Source organism: Sturnus vulgaris, chromosome 5, assembly GCF_052056855.1.
Source record: "Sturnus vulgaris isolate bStuVul1 chromosome 5, bStuVul1.hap1, whole genome shotgun sequence".
NCBI classification, from domain to species: domain Eukaryota; kingdom Metazoa; phylum Chordata; class Aves; order Passeriformes; family Sturnidae; genus Sturnus; species Sturnus vulgaris.
Genome location: NC_142247.1, coordinates 34700041 through 34718157, shown reverse-complemented (window position 1 = coordinate 34718157; position 18117 = coordinate 34700041). Strand labels below are relative to the sequence as shown.

The 18117-nt window shown below is 34.8% G+C and overlaps 2 protein-coding genes across 4 annotated transcripts in view; one reads left to right on the top strand and one right to left on the bottom strand.

Annotated features, from left to right (window-relative positions):
* Positions 1–3914, top strand: part of PARPBP (PARP1 binding protein) — a 41614-nt gene extending 37700 nt beyond the window's left edge. For 2 of the 3 annotated variants that reach the window (XM_014877020.2, XM_088165412.1), the window contains one exon: positions 510–3914. In XM_014877020.2, the coding sequence (XP_014732506.1) occupies positions 510–844 (335 nt within the window). In that variant the 3' untranslated portion in view covers positions 845–3914. The remainder of the gene's footprint in view (positions 1–509) is intronic. The other variant, XM_014877021.2, reaches the window with a different exon arrangement.
* Positions 1122–9441, bottom strand: PMCH (pro-melanin concentrating hormone). Its single transcript, XM_088166106.1, has 6 exons — positions 9438–9441; positions 8028–8319; positions 6729–6733; positions 2171–2361; positions 1474–1675; positions 1122–1129 (listed from the first exon to the last, which is right to left on the bottom strand). Exons 1-6 carry the CDS (start codon positions 9439–9441, stop codon positions 1122–1124), a joined length of 702 nt encoding a protein of 233 aa, XP_088022232.1.
* Between the last annotated feature and the right edge of the window lie 8676 nt (positions 9442–18117).

The window sequence follows — 18117 nt, the reverse complement described above, 5'->3', positions numbered from 1 at the left end:
GTTAAATCTTTTTGCAATAAAATTGTAATGCCAATGCTTTGAAAATATAAATGTTTGAAAAAAAAGAAGTGTTGGTGCAACCTTTAGGTAAAAAAGTGATATATGTTGCACATATGACATATTTGTTCTTATTCTACAAAAGTAAGGCAAATGAAATTTATATTTTTGCCATTAAAAGGGGGGAGAATTTGTTTCACTGCACTGTAAACTATATAATATATAAGATTTCTATGCCCTTTAACCCTCTCTTACAATATCTTAAAGTTTTAAATCTGCTTCCCTAAGTTAGTTATTGCGTGTTTTTGAGCAATGTAATTTTAAATTGGCAATCCACTTATGAACACATAGCAAATGTTAATAGCAATGACCAGCATAGCTTTGTTTTATGGGTAATACATTAGTTTTGATTTAAAAAAAAAAAAACATGGCAGCCCTTATAGAAAAAGGATGTATGTTCCCAGGTAACTTTTTATTTCCTCACATATGTTTTTGATATTCTTGCATGACAGAAGGTACAAATTCATGTCTTGATGTACCAGGGCTTGGAACTATTTCTGAAAGTGTTCACCAGACTAGAAGTTATGCAGAAATGGGAAAGCTGAGTTGTCTGCCAAGGAACAAGAACTCCGAGAATGAACAGATGGATTTGAATAACGACAAAATAATCTGTGACAAGGAAAGTGAACCATCTTTGCAAAAAAATACTAAAAGACTTAAGACTTCAAACAGCTCTGAGAAGGAATTGGACAGCAAAATTGGTGGAAAAAGAAAACAGACCAAAGCTGCACGTAAGAATAAGTTGATTGCTGGTCAGGCAAAATTAACTCGCTTTTTTCAAGTCTAAGTTTTTTTTTTCACGTACACAGTATGTTGACAGTTGTAAAATTTTGCAAGAGAATGAGTGGAGTTATTGAATGACTTGCTTTCATATGTAAATAGTTGAAAGTAGCTTGTATATCTTATTAGACAACTAGTTACAACTCTGGATTATGCTGAAGTATTTTATTTTTTAATAACAGTACATTGTTAATTACACTGTTATTTTTGGTAATGAATTATGTAACCCTCTACAATGCAATGGGAAATTATTTTTGGAAGCGTTTGGACAATTACACTAACACTCAGTAACCTAAAATTACATTAAATTCAGAATAAAATGTTTAATCTTCAAAGAAGGTGGTGGAGATTGAGTAGTTTTCACACTTGCCAACACGGTCGATAGACTCTTCCAAGCATACACCTGAGAACTACAGGAGGTAAAAAAAAAAAGAGCCTGAAAATTTAAATCATCAAAGAACCAGCATTCTTATGGCTTCTGGAAATACTAATTTAACAAATACTCCCTCCCCCGTGCATCAAATCATAGCAATCATGGAGTCTCTAAATTAACCTTTTACCAAATTGCTATATTGACATTGCAGTGTAATTTACCAGAATCAAATAATTTTTTGTGTAAAAATAAAATATATTTACTGTCAAAATCCCTTCTTCCTATAGGGAATTTAGCTGAATTTTCTTCATCTGTGGTCTCTCTTTCCTGTATTGACTCAGTATTTTGAATTTCAGTTTCAGCTGGAAAAGCCATGGCACCCTTCAGTGCAGGATAAGGTAGTTGCTTTCTACCTAAGTTGGTTGGCATAACATGATTGAAGAAATAATTTCTGGAACTTCTGTCCTGTTTTGAGGGAACACAAGAGGTTTATCTTTAAATAAAGTCAGTTGTGTTCACATTTTGTATTTTATTCTTCAACAGTGCAGTTATTTTATGCTTCAAAATCATACCTTAAAAATAATGACCTGCATTACATCTTTGGCCAAAATGGTTTGATGGACATAATTAAATAATGAGTCTCCTGTTGGGCAAAATTAAAACCCTGTTGCCACATATAGGGACATGCATCAAATATAAATACAACTTTCTCCCCCCACCCCAATCCTCCAAGTTTTGGCTACTATCCGTGAAAATCAGATTTAATTCAACCCTCCAAGTTTACACATTTAGATTATTGGCATTAGATATATAACTTGAATTTTTTTCTTGACTATGTTATGTTAAACATATTTTTGTATGTTTATCTGGTTATTGCTTGAAATTGTTGTTCTTGTTTTCTAAAGGAGTATAAATTAATTTCAATTTTGCAATTAAATGAAAATTTAAAACTGAACTCACCAAAAACTTCATGTTTCCAGCATTCTTATCATTGAAAACACTGCTGTCTTCAGTCTTATAGTGCTTTAGCAAAGGTATAGCTCCCCTGTTCATAGTTTTATCTCCATTTGGTAGACTTTTTCCTAGATTTAATGTAGCTAGCAAGATATCTTCATCTTCTATCTCTTGCAGAGATTTTGAGAGTAGGAAACCTTGAGAAAAAAGAGATAGAAGGGAGAGAATTAGGATATATGATGATATGCACATTTTTTAGTTATTTAATGCTTGCATAGAGGTTCTGCACTTCTCGAATTCTAAGAAAGCTTTTCCATCGGTAAATAATTGTTTTCCATTTCTAGGATGGCACACTTTATATATTTTACACGTTGAATGGAAACTACTTCAATGGCTGATGAGATCATTCTTTTAAAATGACTCATATTAAGGGAGTGACCTTTTCTATAATCCTTCTAATCCCACCTGTTTAGAACTAAAACATTTATTTGTCATGCCTAATTTGTTTCTTTGTATGTTTTTAGAACAGATTAGTTCTTTCTGATGAATCAGTATAACAAAGATCACAGAAAAAGTGATGCCCATTTGTCTTGTTTATAAAGCCTTACCTCTGGTTAAGGCAGTTTAAGAAGAGAAACTAATCTGCATAAGTAAGCAGGATTGTTGTTAACGTGTGATGTATCATAGATTTTGATCAAAACAAGATTCACTAAAAAGCTGAAATTCTTGAAATTTGATGATAGCTTACACTGTTACCATGTTGAAGCTGAAATAATTAGTTTGTATTTTGATGTCTATTATGTCAGGTTGGATTATACTGAGTTAAGGGCTAGAAATATTTGTTAGTACTTAATTAACTATGTTTGTATTTTCTTACTGAAAATGGACCTTTCTCTGCTACAAATGTGACATTAGTCAAATATGCTTGCTAAGAATGTAGAAAGAAAAGTAAGCTTCAGTTTTTCATTTAAAATTACTTTGAAATGTATCAATTACCCTGTGGAAGGAAATATATAAGTTTCTGCATACTGTGTTGTTTTGTTGGGCTGGAGTTCTTTTGTTTGTGTTTTTTTGTTGTTGTTTGTTTGGGGGGTTTTTGTGGTGTGTTGTTGTTGTTGGCTGTTTTTTTGTTTGGTTTGGGGTTTTCTGCCATATCTTGAAAGCAAATAGGGCCAGCTGAAATTTAGCTGATCTGTTAATGTCAGTGATAGAAACCACACATTCAGTGGCTGTGTGCCTCTTAGCTAGTACATCATGTTTCATCCTTTAGCTTAGTTCGGGGAACCAAACATCCTGCTATTCAAGGCAAAGCACTAGGAAATTAGCCACTGTTCCCTGCTAAACTTCCTGGAAAAGCACCTGCCTTGCCAAAGTGACTTCTTAGTATATTTTACAGGAAGATATGTCATGCCGGACTAAGCAGATTTTGACTAAGAAACGTTTTGCTGTACCCTCTCTTCTCCAAATGAGGAAAGTGCATTTAATCCTTTCTGGGCAAAGCATCTCTCACAAACAGGAATGTTGCTTCTCGTTGTTTTCATTTCCTTGCTGTAGAGCCTGTACTTGCCTTTGGGCAATTGAAGTGTTTTCTTTCCTTTGACTTTAATTGCCTGGTTACAGAGGAGACAAATTTGAGAGATGGTTGTATATGGTTTAATACTTCTCAGCCAATCTGTTTGCTAATTTGTATTTTTCCCTCACATTAAGTATTTGTACAGTTTTGTTCAATTAATAAAGCAGAAGCCATGTATGCTCTGTTGCAGGTACTTTTTGTTTAGCTCAACCTTGACAGAGCAGGAGTGCTTTGGAGCTGTGTTGGCAACAAGCTGTTCTTTTTTATATGTTGTTCTATCAATTAAGAGTTGGAGAACAAGCCATCAACCCAGTAATTAGGTAGGTGACAGGAGTGTCTGTTCCTCTGCTCTGGCACCCACAGGTGTGCAGCATCTCACACGAGGCTCAGTTTCAAATTTCTGTCATTGAATAAAAAGCACAGCTACAATGAGTACAACTGAACTGGATCATTCAGAAAGTCCATCTACAGTATCTGTCTTGTTGTGAGACACAAGCTGATGTCTGTGGAAGAATATGAAGGTACTTGTTCCAGGATCTTTTACTGCTTTTTGAAGTAGTTTTTAATTTTTAAGGTTTATTGAAGCTCCAAGGTGATTTTAGTGATATTGAGTAGAAACTTGTAATCAGGCTGCTTAGAAATCCAGAGTACATGTCTGTAAATTCAGTTACTTGTCAACTGTTCTGAATAGGCAGAAAACATTTATTGCAGATTTGCAATGTGTGTGTTGTGCACAGCTCTTCATGATGCCTTTGGGAATTCTAGCACTCTGATATCTACACTTTTATTTCTTCATCCTGCAACTTTCAATTTTAGTGAACATGTAAAATGTTTTAATAAATCAGCTTCTAAGTTTTTACTATTATTTGGGAACTTTTTAAAAAAAATTCTTAAATAGTATATATTAATCCAGTAGGGCTTTTAGAACAATAACAATTATTTTGAGAAATTCTTCTTGTTTCTACTTTGCATCTAGTTACAACAAAATATGACCTCTTAACATCTGAATGTATAAGTAAATTAAATTTAGGTGATAATATGCCTGGAATTTCTCTTATTCTCATTTTTTGAATTTTTCTAGGAATGGGTTACAAAACAAGTGTGATAGTTTTATTTGGTCTTGTAACTACTGTAACTGCCATGTACAACTGCTTGAATCTAATTCCTAGTATTGACTGAAGAATAAATAAAGCAGGTATGTATTGTGTAAAGTCAATTATTTTCTATTATCAGAATTGAAAAACTTCATAATGCAAGAGAAGTTGTTTAGGTAACATTAATAAATCGTTTTAGTGACTCTTAAAATAGCACAAAAATAATTGCTCAATGTTAAGTTGCCCAGTGGCTTTCTACTTCTGTTTTTAAAAGGTGATTGGGCTTGTTTGTTTCATTTTTAGTTTGGGTGTTGTACGTTTTATACAAACAGCTGTATTTCAGCCTGAGTTGTAGAAATACTAATCCCTTCTTGTGTGTTGGTCTAAGTACCTCAGTGTTTTAGTTCCAAACCCAACAAGCAGGTGTTAAAGTGGAGACTCTCTGTGCCAATAATGGAAAGAGCATATCAGCAGTTCACAGGGCAGATAAGAGGTAATTAGCACACTTCATTATTGACTGTAGGAAATTAAGACTCTTGCCTAACATGTTTTGTTGTTCCTCCTGCAATTGGTAGTCACCTGGAATCAGTAAATTGATTTAGTGTGAAATAGGTACAATGCTGCATGAAACAGGAGAACTCTGGAGTTCTGCAGGAGCACAGCTCTAATTACTTGGAGAACCTGAAAGCCATCTTCTGTAAATACGTCAGGAGAATGTACAAGAAAAGGATGGAGGTGAAACCCTACAAACTAGGTAACTTTTTCCAAATTTCTGCCCAAGATCCAGGGTATCCGTCTCACTCCTCTGTTGAATTACAGTCTGTGTATTTATAGAATTAAATATTATATTTGCTTGGTGTATTTATAGAATTAAATATTATATTTGCTTGTGTTAAAAATTAATTTCACAGTTGGGAAGACTTTAAAATATTTTCTGCTGTTTGTTTTGAAAGGCATTTCAGAATTTCATTTGGAGGAAGTGCATAAAGATGCAAATACTTCTTAAGGAATTGTGCAGCAGCAGAAGAGAACAATTTATGCATAATTTCTTCTAGCAAAGTTAGTGATAAGGGTATTGGTCACTGTGTCTGTCCTTTTTTAGAATTATTTATATTATATGAAATGATCTGTTATTGTAGGAATAATTTGCCGGTACACTATGTTTAGAATTAACTGAGTTGCTGTTTAAAAACAAATTAATCCCTCCTAAAATGTACCTCCACGCCCCCCCACCCCCAACAACTAAGTTTCTTCTTAGCAAAACAGTCTATGTGTAAGTCTATTAAGGATGTCAAATTAATCAGTGAAGTGGAAAGAGGAAAAGAGAGAAATTCCTCAAGCCATAGTAGCTTCTTAGTTTAGAAAAATACAGTGGTGATAGTGAAATAGTCTGTTTTCATGTAAAAATCTGCATTTCTGATAGAAATTCACAAAATTGTTATGGACAAGGCACAGTGCATTATTCTGTAACCAACCAAGAGCAGGAAAATTCCTTATGAGAGTCATAAAGAGGATGAGAAAGACTGGGCCCCTTTGCTTTGCAGGCAGATGAGAGGATTTCAGCCAAGGAAAAAATACAGCAAAAAGCAGGAGGTGCAACTGCAATTTTGAGCTTCATTTGAGCACAGGATGTCTGTGAGAGGCTTTGAAGCTGGCTATCCAGAGCAAGCCTGCTAAAATGCCTGTGATTTCTACTCTTCACCATTACCGTTCATATGGTTTTGATAGCACTAGGGTGAGTCATTTGTTTTTCATAACTAACATGAAGGCAGGAGAACTTTTTTAGGAATATTGATTCTTGACAGTTCTTTACCAATGGTACTGGAACCATTGGTGGGCTGAGCCCCCTAAAGGGCAGTGAGTGCTCTTGTTGGTACACAGGGATTGTGAGACTGACCACAGCTGGTGTTTGAGAGGAACAGCAGTTCTTCTCTTTGCTATTATGTGAAAGGAGTCAGGGTAAGGTAAAGGAATGTTATTATCAATATTGTCCATATTATCTGTCAATCCTATTGGTGATGTAGTTATGTCCCACACACGTCAGTACAGGTTCTCTTACTGAGCTGGATCCTCTGAGTCAATTTGTGTGGTAGATGCTGCTCTCGTGGAGATAGAAGAATGAATCCAACTCTACACATTTTATTTTTAGCAGAGTAAGTGTTCAGTAAATGCACTTGAGCAAAATCCAAATAATTTACTGTTTGTCACCTGGGTGTTTTTACCAATAATATCAATTTTTATTTAGGATTTATTTTGTTTGGTTGCTTGGTTTTTTTGTTTTAATTTTTACATTTCAGTCTCAAACACAATTGCATTTTCATCTGAATTGTTTTTACTAATGCTTTTTTCTTATAACAGTTGTTGGGAATCTTGGTAGTTATAGAACAATAATGTTGCAGTGTGAGTCCATGAAATATTTTTACACTGTTTTGGTGTTAGGTACGTTTTTGAGATATGCTAGTTTGTAAATTATTCTTTAAATAAACACAGAAGTCAGAGATGTTTACTCACAGAAATGCTCTAGTATAGTTTTCACATAGTAAGGTGAGCCACATACTTAAGGTGGGGGTCTGGGTTTCTCCTTGTGCATTCTGGAAAAGGAATCAGTTATCTTTTAATTCTGTTACTGTCAATTAAAATTTAAAACCTACAAAGGATCTGCCAGGTATTCTCTCTTGTTTGCCATACCAGTCTGTGATTTTGGCTGTTCTACTGTTTACTTAAGCAACAAGGAGTTGGAACCAGATAATCTTTGGTCCTTTCCAAACAAAACCATTCTGTGATGCTACTCCTGCCATTCATATGGTGTTAGCACAATGGTGTACAGAATGTTACAATGTGTGTTCTCTTAATTGTTACAATGCTTGTGGTTGTTTTCCAAGGACTAGGAGTGATGTTATGATTTAGTGACTCTCGAATCCTTGAACCTATTTTCTTTATTATCTATGCCAGCAATCTAACCAAATTGTACCTGCTTCTGTTATATCAATTCCAGTCAGGTCTTTTTCATTCCCAAGTATGTGAACTTTGTGTATGATTGAAACATCTGTCTCAAAGACTCTGAGGAAGAGGAATGCAGGCTGTTAATCATACAGTTTCTAGTGTGTATTACCTTTGTCTGCAGAAGAGACTGTGCTACTGTTGATAGTAAAAAGTACAGCCAGATACTTACAAAAGCTCTCAGGAGTTCCTGCACAGAATGGCAGTCACACTGAAGATTCTGGTGGAAGCTGTCCAGGAGAAATCAACTAAGTTTTGGGACATACCATGTCCCTCTACACCAGCATGCCTGGTATTTCCAATAAATGAGGGCCTGTCGGAGTCAGCCAAATCACTTTGGCAAATGTCTGCTTCTTTAGTGTTGACAGTCCAGATAGGGTGGATTGTTGTTATCCAGTGCTTTCTGCAGGCTTTGAAAAAGTCCATATATGCTGGTGCCAGGACTGTTAGCCATGGCAGCACTCCACTGCACAGATGAGCATCAAGGTCTACAAAGAACAATGGCACAAGGTAAAGAATTGCACCAGATGTTGTCAATTAGAAGCAAAACCAACCTGCTTTAAATTATCTTATTCTAGCTACGATCTAGTGCTGCTTTAATCAGACATGTCTTTTATGAACTTTTATGTCCTGATAGCACTGCTGCCAGTGACATATCAATCATCATTTGCATTGATATAGGATCATTAAAGGTTTACCTTAGCCAGAGTTTATTTTATAAGACTCGGTTATTTCCAAGCCCAAAATTAAAATGGTTACCCTGGGATATCCCTATGTTTAGCACTTGTTTTACATGCCTCGTATTTTGAATATTAAGTGTCACTTTCCCAAAGGGAATCAACAAGAGCTACCTTTTTTGATAAATGTCCTGCTGCAATGGCCTTTGCCAAACATTATGACTTCAATTTGGTCATTAATTTAGTAGCCAGGTTTTGGTTAAAAGTATTATGTGTAGCTGAAATTATTCTGTCTCACTCTTTTGGAGGATGCTGTCTGCCATTCAGCATTGCATCCACCTTGACTCATGCTCAAAGAATAATAATTTCCTGACAGCATGTCTGATCCTCTGAGATGTTATCAGCACACTTCATATTCTGTTTTCATTTCTGCTGGCACTGCCTGCTGTGGACATTGAGTTGTAAGTGATTAAGTGAGCAAAGTGAGCAAGGGTTCCTGTCCTTTTTGCTCTACTTACTGGTATGAGGCAGCTGAGTACTTATGATAGTTCTGTGCGAGATCATGATTTTTACAAGTGGAAGTGCTAAATGTAGGCAAAGAATAGAACCAATGAGGGTTACAGCTTCTGCCAGAAGACTTGTTGCTGTTTTCTGTGGATAGTAGTTCTTTCTAGATCTATTGTGATTTGTCAGTGTCGTTGTACATAAGATCTGAATGTTCCTTATCATGTATTGAGTCCTTGTTTACAGTATCACACTGCTAACTAGTTAGCCCTTCAAAATAATGGGGCCACTGAGGGGAAAAAAACCATCTCATTACTGTCTTAATTATGTGGGGATATATTATGGAGATACAGCCTTGGAATCTCATTGACATACTTTTTTTTGGCCAAAATGTGAGGCAGAGTTTACATTTACCCATTACTTACCCATGCCAAAGTAAAAATATGTGTAAACTTGAGGTACTAATAATACTAATTTCATAGATTTTGTGCATAAATTGTGTTTATGGAATCTTCAGCCGTTAGCTATTTTTCTGAACTGCTAAGATTGGATTCAGTTGAACTAGTTTACAATTGCTGCAATATTACTAATATACAGTCACGATGAAGTTTGGTGGCCACCACCTGTTGGTTCAGTGTTGCCATCTATAACTGCAAACATTAATTTTAAATAAACGTGTTAGGCAATTTCTAGCAAGGAACAATCAGGTTTTAAGATTGGATTTTATGATAAAATGTATAAACTCCTTCCTACTGCAAGGACAACAAAGCAAGTCACACGCATTCCAGGTGACATCTGATGATGACTTCTTGACACAGGCTGACTTAAGGCTGATGAGGCAGAGGGCTCTAATGGGCTTGGTGCCAATAATTAGGAACTGGGTATGAAGATTATCTTAGCTTTGTCTGCAGGGACCATAAAATGGTGGTGTTCAGGACCCTGGAAGAAAGAATGGGGCAAATAACATCACAACGTTGAATTTCAGAGGAATAAACTTTCCTTGGGTTAGAGTTCTGTTTGGGACAAACATATGTGATGGTCCTGGAGAGAAGAGGGATCTAGAATTCACTTTTATACCACAGGGGAATATGTTTGCTAAATTTAGATTTTCCTAAATGTTAGTATGCCATTAGTTTAACTTTCATTTATATCTCCTGTTTCAGCAGATATATATTTAACTTGCATTGTCTACCTAATTTATTAGTTCATCTAGCAAATAATCTGTAATATTCAACAAAAACATTTTCTTCAGGGTGTAAAAGTGAGTAGAAACAAGTTCTAAAACACTATCTGTAAGTGATTAGAATGAGTTGGCTTCCTTTCTGATCTTTTGTAGTGAAAATTATTCTAGTTCACTTAATGAATGTTTAACATTTAGCATAAGTAGTTTTAACCTGAAGTGATAAACCTGTACTCTGTCTTGCAAGTAAAAAATTTGTCTTGCAATATCACGGGTTACTGCATGAACAGTTTTAACCATTTAAAACTTTTCTCAGTATTTGTGTGTTCTAATTAATACACATTTATCATGATGTTTATTGTAAAGTTTAATAGCATTAACATATTTTATGTTACTATATTTAATAAAGCCATAGAACATTCCAGAAAACGTAACATAAGACTTTTGACTGTGGAAACATTAAATGTTTTAGTGGGAAATGATGAAATGCCACATATTTAGCCATATATTCATTGGTGGAAAGTGGTGAAGAGCTTTTTTCTTTTCATATTTAATGAATGTGCAACAAGTTCATATTTATTACGTATTTATTCCATGGAGTTGTTGAGCATGATTAGAAAGAGAAGTTGAAAAAAATAAAGAGCATTTAATTCATGTGGTATAGTTCTATGCTTCTGGGCAATTTTATACAAAGAATATACCATAACCGACTTCTGAATCTGACTTGATTTCTGATTTATGTATAATATGCAATATTGTCTCTAAACTGAATATTTTTGTTCTCAGAGTCATGGAGTAATATCTTAAGAACTCTGTGGTAAGATATGAAAATGTCCAGGTTAGATGCCAAGCTGTTTTATTTGCCTCCTCCTTGCATATGTAATCTGAAAGAGAAAAAAGGTTGCTAAGCATTATTATGATACTTTGATAGTAAGCTGCTGCTTAAGCACAATTGCGTATTAGTCCTTTTTTGGCATTCTCCTTTACACTTTTATTTCTGATTACATAATCTCTTGAGTATTTTTGTAGATGAAGTCACAGATAATCCAAAAAACCAACAGTGTTTTTATGTTAGGAAAATGTGTCAATTGCAATCATCTAGATTTTTTCCTGTTGTCAAATTCTTTCATAAACAGGCAAACATTTCTAGAATGGTAAGGAAATTGTTTATCATCAGCATCCTAAAATGGGTACAAAAGCTAAACAGTTACATATGACATTGATTATATTGAATAAGATCATCCCTGCAGTATTTTCTACATGATGATTATGCAAAATCATGTTTCCGATGACTTAATTGCAGTTCTTTACATAATTTTTCATTAGAAATAATCAAGCTCTACATTTTGCTAGGTATTGTCATTAACTTTACATATTTTTGTGAGAGCTGTAGTGCTTAATGAAAAATTGGTTTTAATTACCAAGAGAAGCTGAGTAACATTTCCTCCCAATTTTAAACACTACCTTATTTCATCTTATAACAATTTGGAAATGAAGCTTGTTAAATCAGTAAGCATTTTATCAACCAGAAGAGATGATTGAAGTTAAAATTACAATTAGATCTAGACATATACCTGTTCTAGGAAACAGTAGAATTTGACCATCAGATATTGAACTAGAATACTGAAAAGGTAGAGAAATAGGAGGGTTTATTAATGTTAAAAAGTAACTGGGAATTACAGTTTAAAATACAAATAAAAGAAATTTATGTGGATGATGTATTTTGTGGTTTATTTTGAAAAATACGATAGATGTTGAATTAAGTCTGCAAATGAAAATTCAGTGTTATGTAACCTGTGTGTCTGTGCCAAGATTTACAATAATTTGCAAACATAGGGAGTCTGTCATATAGAAACTTTAGTGTTGGAGGCTGAGATCTTAGGGTCTTAAAAATGTCAAATCCATGACATACATAAGTGGGGTCGTTGAATGCATTCCCTAGATACCATCTGCTATAGAACAATTGTTTTAAGAATTAAAAGGTCTGAATGCATCTTTCTTCCATTCCTTGGTCAAAAAGCCGACAATATTTAATTAGTAGTAGTCCAAAAGACCTCATAGGTAGAAAATGAATATGAATCCAAGCTACTTCTTGTACTGACCAGCAATAGCTTTTCCTTAAAGTAAAACCATCTGTGAACAAATAGACATATTAAAAACCATAGTAACATTAGTTTTCTTTGAGTATTCTGGGACTGAAAAATGAGTCTCATTGAGATTTTTTGCCCTGACATTTTTAGCTAGCCAGACCATGAAATATCTCATCTTGCATGTTAAAATGTCACAAGCTTAATAAACAAATGTTGTTGGTATATGACTGAATAGAACTCAGGCTGGAGTCAGAATATTTGGAGGGAAATTCACATGGAGCAGTGTCATGTAGTTTATGAAATTAATAACAGCTATTATTGGAATCCTCAAATGCTGAGCACGTTAATGTTGACAAAGGGTGTCCAAAGGTAGATAATGCAAAGGTCAGTAATAAATTTTGTTACACTGCTTCCCCTTTGAGTGTCTGGCAATACTAGATCTTGGAGACAGCTGGCTACTTTTCTAAAGACAAGTAAGATACCAGATAAGTGTGTAAGTGTTGATTGTAATTGTGAGCACTCTTGTTTGTAGGAAAGGGTTATGTTCACTACTCTGGGCACAAGAACATGTGTCCTTGGAGGCTTCCAAGGGGAAAGCCTAGAAGATCATTTCTGCCAGCTGGTGCTGAGGAAAAGCATCAAGTCAGGAGCTTATAAGGTTAATTTGTGATTTAGAGAGGCTCTAAGATATTGCTGATAAGGAAAGGTTATGCTGTGAATTAAATGTAACTTTTTCCCTTTCAAGGTGATCATATGCTGTGCCCTGTTTGGAGAAGAATGCTTTTTTGTTTGAGGGTTTTTTTTCCCTTGTTTGAGTTATAGTGATTCTCTTCATTATTGCTGATTTTTTTTCTGTTCATCTCGAAGTCCATTCTTGATGTGACCCCTGCATGCTGAGCAAACAGAACTTCTCTGTACTTACAGATAGTACCTTGTACCTGCATATCTGACATTATTTTTGTATGTGCAAAGAGGACCATGGCTTCCTTTATTCTTTACCTTCACAAAAATTATCCTTTTCCTTCATTTTTCTCTAATCTTTTCTTATGACATAGCTTGCTTTTAAATTGTATGTTCTTTCCAAATGCTCCTTGCTCGTCTGTAAATTTAAAACAAGAATTCTGGAACTGTATCTTGTTTAATGATATTCTGTTTGCTGAACCTAGGAAAGAAATGCAGTTTTCAAATTGGCATTGAGTTGAAAATGCAAGATAACTCTGGATGTTCATGGCCCTGTGCTTTTGGGAATAAAAAAGTGAGATATCAATGCTTTCTTTGCTAGAGAAGTCAAAGTTTAATCAGAGGTTCTTATTGAACACCTATGGTAAATTATGCGCTTTCTGTTCCTGTAGATTTTCCAATTAGGAAGGAGATTTAATTTACAAGTCAATTTTAACACCTAAGATAAATTCAGAAATTTTTTTTTTTTCTATTTTGCCTTATAAAGCTTGGGTCAGCATGAAGTATCCTATGTAGTTTTTCATGTGCTTGATATTCACAAAACTAATGAGAAATCAACCCTCTTCAGTCTGTGCAGTCCCTGTATTTGGATAGTGAAGTGTCTGAATGACTGCACTAAAGCTGCACAGCAGCTGCCTGACAGTCAATCCTCTTTTAGCATGACTGACTGCGTATTCACCCGCTGGAAAGTGTATGTTGTAAACAGAAGAAATACCTGCAAAGGCAATTAAGTGCTTGCACAACATATCTGAGAGTGTGACTGCGGCCCAGTATTTGATTTTTTTTTTTTTTTTAATATATAAGCAAAACTCCTTGAAGTAAAGAGAATAGAGGCTATATTTTTAAATTTTAACAGTAATAACCAGAACCTTGCTGTTTTTTCATTTGCCATAGGTAGGTATGCAAGAGGTACTACATTTGATTTTGTTTCTGGCATGCAACATACAAAATTATGTTTCCAGATGCTAAGAACCATTCTTTCTCTTCTACAGCCTAATCTTTCTTTATGTCTATTATCATTTTTTCATTACTCTAATATGGTCCACTGCTTCTTTATTGTTTATTCCTAGAATTGGGATGTTCTCTCCAATACAGCATTCTTGTATTTTTCATAAGAAACATTGTAGTTTTAAGGTTTCCTGATAATTTCTGGCAGTTTTGTTTGCATTTTTTTTCTGTGTGTGTAATAAAGTTTGTGAAATGCTCTACATAATTTCTGTATCTGCTCTAGTAATTTGGCATTATTTTAGCATATTTCAAATTCAGTTTCAAAGATGTTAAAATAAGGGTTAGATTGTTTTAGCTTTAGGCTAGTGAAGGAAACACTAGGATTTTTTAGTAGCCCATGTATGCGATACCTATTTGTAAGATAAAGGAAAAGAGGTTACAAATACTATGATAATTTTAAAATGATGAATTAAAATAGGTTAAAAAGGGAATTGGGGGATAATTTGGAAAAAAAACCCCAAAACCAAAACAACTCTGGGAAACTATAGAATACATTTTATTATTTTTTTAATTCGTCTACCACAAAATATATCTGTAGTCCTTGCAAATATTCTGAGTTTGGATAATTATGCCTCCAAACTAATAAGGCAATGACTAAATCAGTGGTAGGAGTTTAAACTATGAGTGGCAAAGTTTAAAATAGGAGCTGGGCCTGTTCTTAGCTAATAAGAGGTAAATAATTTAATTTCATTATTTTATTCTTCACTTCCCTGATGTCTATAGTGGCTTGGGTGAGGAAAATACAACAGGATTTTGTGTAATTTATTCATGGGGTTCATTTGTCACTTTCAGAAGTGAAATGTGTTAGTTAAGCACTAAATAAAAGAATCAAAATATGGTCTGTCTGAAGCATTCACGGATGTACAGTTATCACATTTTAACAAGAACACTTGCTATATTGTGATCTTTCATGTAGAATACATATAAACACAGCCGTAAAAATAACTTTTAAGAATTGATTCTGTATTTGTGCTAAGTGCTTCTGAAACTGATAAACTACAGTAGCAGAAATACTATTTATGAAAGGGGTGACAAAGAACTGCTACAAATGAGATGGTAAATAATCACATTTGCTTCATCCTGGTTTAGAGAATAAAAAGTAAAGTAGATTTATATCAACAAGTACTTAAACCCATTTCTACCTTAGTCATTTCAACAGTAGAAATGGTGATTAACTCTGGTAACTCCTGCATTTTGCAGCAGTGGTGCTGTGTTAACATTCCATGTTATGAGGATTACACTTTTGTGTTGCCATCAAGGTTCCTAAAAATGTTTTTTAATGTTAGTGTATATCTGCTCATCAACTGCTGTTTTGTAGCTGAGACAGGTAGTATACTACAGCGATATTGCCAGCAACATCTTTGATTTTGTATGTTATCAGGCAAATTTAGTATAATGATGGTGAATAGTAGTTCCTGTCACTGGCATGTAGTTTTGCCCTAAAACAAAATTGCAATAAAGTAATACTAGCTAACATTGATTTGAAAAAACACTATTATTTAGCAGAAGGCTGGGGAAGAGTACTTTTCTCTGGCACCCACCATCCTGTTCAGTTCTTAAGTTTATACCTATCTGGCTCCAAAAACTGATGAGAAGTGAGCACATTTGCTCTGCATGTTTTACATGTGCCTCACTAGACCTAAGTAATTTATTCACCTGTAGGTTATTCACTGAGAAATGTACTTGTGGTTTAACATTGTATCGGAATAGAAACTGAATTTATTACCTAACATTGTCTGATTTGAAAATAGTGGGAAAAAGGCACAAAATAGTGTTGCTACTCTTCTACCTGTGGCCCAAGGGTGAGGTGATCTGCATGCTGTTTAGTTTTGTGGTAACATCTTTTACTTTTCACTGACTGCAAATAGTACCCCTGGTCAGAGCTCCTGTTCTAGCTGCACAAGGTCTCTTGTGCTTGCTTTTCCTTGCCAGGTAGCCTAAAGCAGACATCCAGTGTTATGTCACCCACACTGGACTGCTCTTTAATGCTCTCAGTTGCCTCCATACATTCCAAGTGTTCTGTCATGTAAAGGACATCTCCACTTGGTCATCTTCATGGCTTGTCCTTTGTGAAGAGTCTGTTTCCATCTGTTTCAACACGGTGGATGGATGAGCCATCATACCGTGTCTCCATGAGTATAGCAATATCATGGTCCTGCAACTGCGTGCAGATCTCTTAATTCCTTTATTCTAAATTCAACAGGTATCAGTGTACAGGCTGATTTTGCAGAAGTTGTTCCTCACAATAAGGCAAATACTTTGAAACGGTAGAGTCATAAAAATAATAGAAATATACTTAGAAAGGAAAAGCATTTGTTGTGTTCTTCTGGTACCTGTTCAAGTATATAAAAGATATGTTAACTCTGTGAAGCAGTGTGTCATATACAAGAATCCTACTCTTTTCCAAATATTATATCACAGCTATTCAGTATGACAATAGCTTTAGGCATGAGATAAAACTTTGGGTGCCATTAGTTTAAACTTATGTGCAGAGATGTTTATGGCACTGCTGGAAATACTGCATTGAATTGCATTTGTTTCCTAGGTTTGTATTAGACTAAAAGAAGCAATTTGCATTTTGAGAGCATTGTTGATACAATATGGTGGTGTGAGTCACCAGAAGCTTAGTGGCATAAAGAACTGTAGCCTGAAGGCAAAAATAATAATAGTTGGCCTAGAGTCCTGCCTCTCATTTAGTATATTATAATCATTGGCTTTTTATGTCTTGTTTTTCCAAATATGAATTTAGTGCTGGTAAAAGGTACTGACTCAGTTTTGAATCTTTTCCTCTGTCCTTGAACAGACACAGCACAGGCAGCAGAACTGTGATCTTCCTCCCATACCTTGAATATGGCTTTAGTTTGGTGATAAATGCACATCAACTTCTGGTTTAGGTTGCAAGTCAAAGTTGTGTTCCCATGGTCAATAGGATAAAGTGGTGCCTCTACTGCTGCTGTGTCAGAGTTCACTTTTCCATTTTCTGTTGCTTTAATGGGCTAAATGGACTGGTATGATCATGATGGCAATATTGACAGGTAGTTAAATAAAGTTATTCCTCAGTTAACCCTGAGTTCCTTTATGTGGCAAGGTAACATTTTAAGGAGACTGGGCATACCTCCATTTCTGACTTACTGTTTGCTTTTTTAGGCAGCCTTAACTGGAAATATGAGAAGTGTAGCCTCTATTGCTTTCTGATATACATAGATCATTCCCTAGAATTCACTATGTAGATAGTTTTTCATGTAAGATTATTTAAAAGAAAGCAAGCATTAATTTGGAAGTGGAGTGAAAGAGACTGTGATTTCACCTATAGAGAGCAAAAAAAATTAGGGTCCATCCCATGGAACTATAGTTTCTGTAAATTGAGTAAGTTACAGTAGTTTGGCCAAGTACAGATAAAACAAATTCTTTTGGCAAAGTTATAAGTTTTAATTATCCTACAATGGAATTGATGCAACATCCCCATACATTATGATTTTTTTCTATATGGGGAATATTCAGTATAAACAGATGTGAACCTAATTTAGCAGCTGATAGTTCAGGATCATGAATCTAGATGAAGTTGTTTCTAGAGTTTTGTTTACTAAAAGCAGTTACATGTTGTATGAAGATATTTCAGATTCATGTCTTATGAAAAACTGAGAGGATATCCCCCACACCAATTTTAACTTTTTAGTTCTTTCTACTCCAAACTTCAAAAACTCTTATTGTGCCCGGTGTTCATAACACTATCATGGTTAGTTCTTTTTTTCCCCCCGGAGACTTCTTGTGCTTGCAGCCATATAGAGCATGAAATAAGGAATATATCAGCCTTTTTATCTTTGCCTAGACACTTAAAACACAAGAAGTTATACTATTCTACCATCT

Excerpts from the sequence above, each read along its gene's own strand:
- PMCH (XM_088166106.1), bottom strand. Across the intron at positions 1,676-2,170 it reads CTGGAAACATGAAGTTTTTG|GACAGAAGTTCCAGAAATTA; the intron begins GTGAGTTCAGTT and ends CCCTCAAAACAG.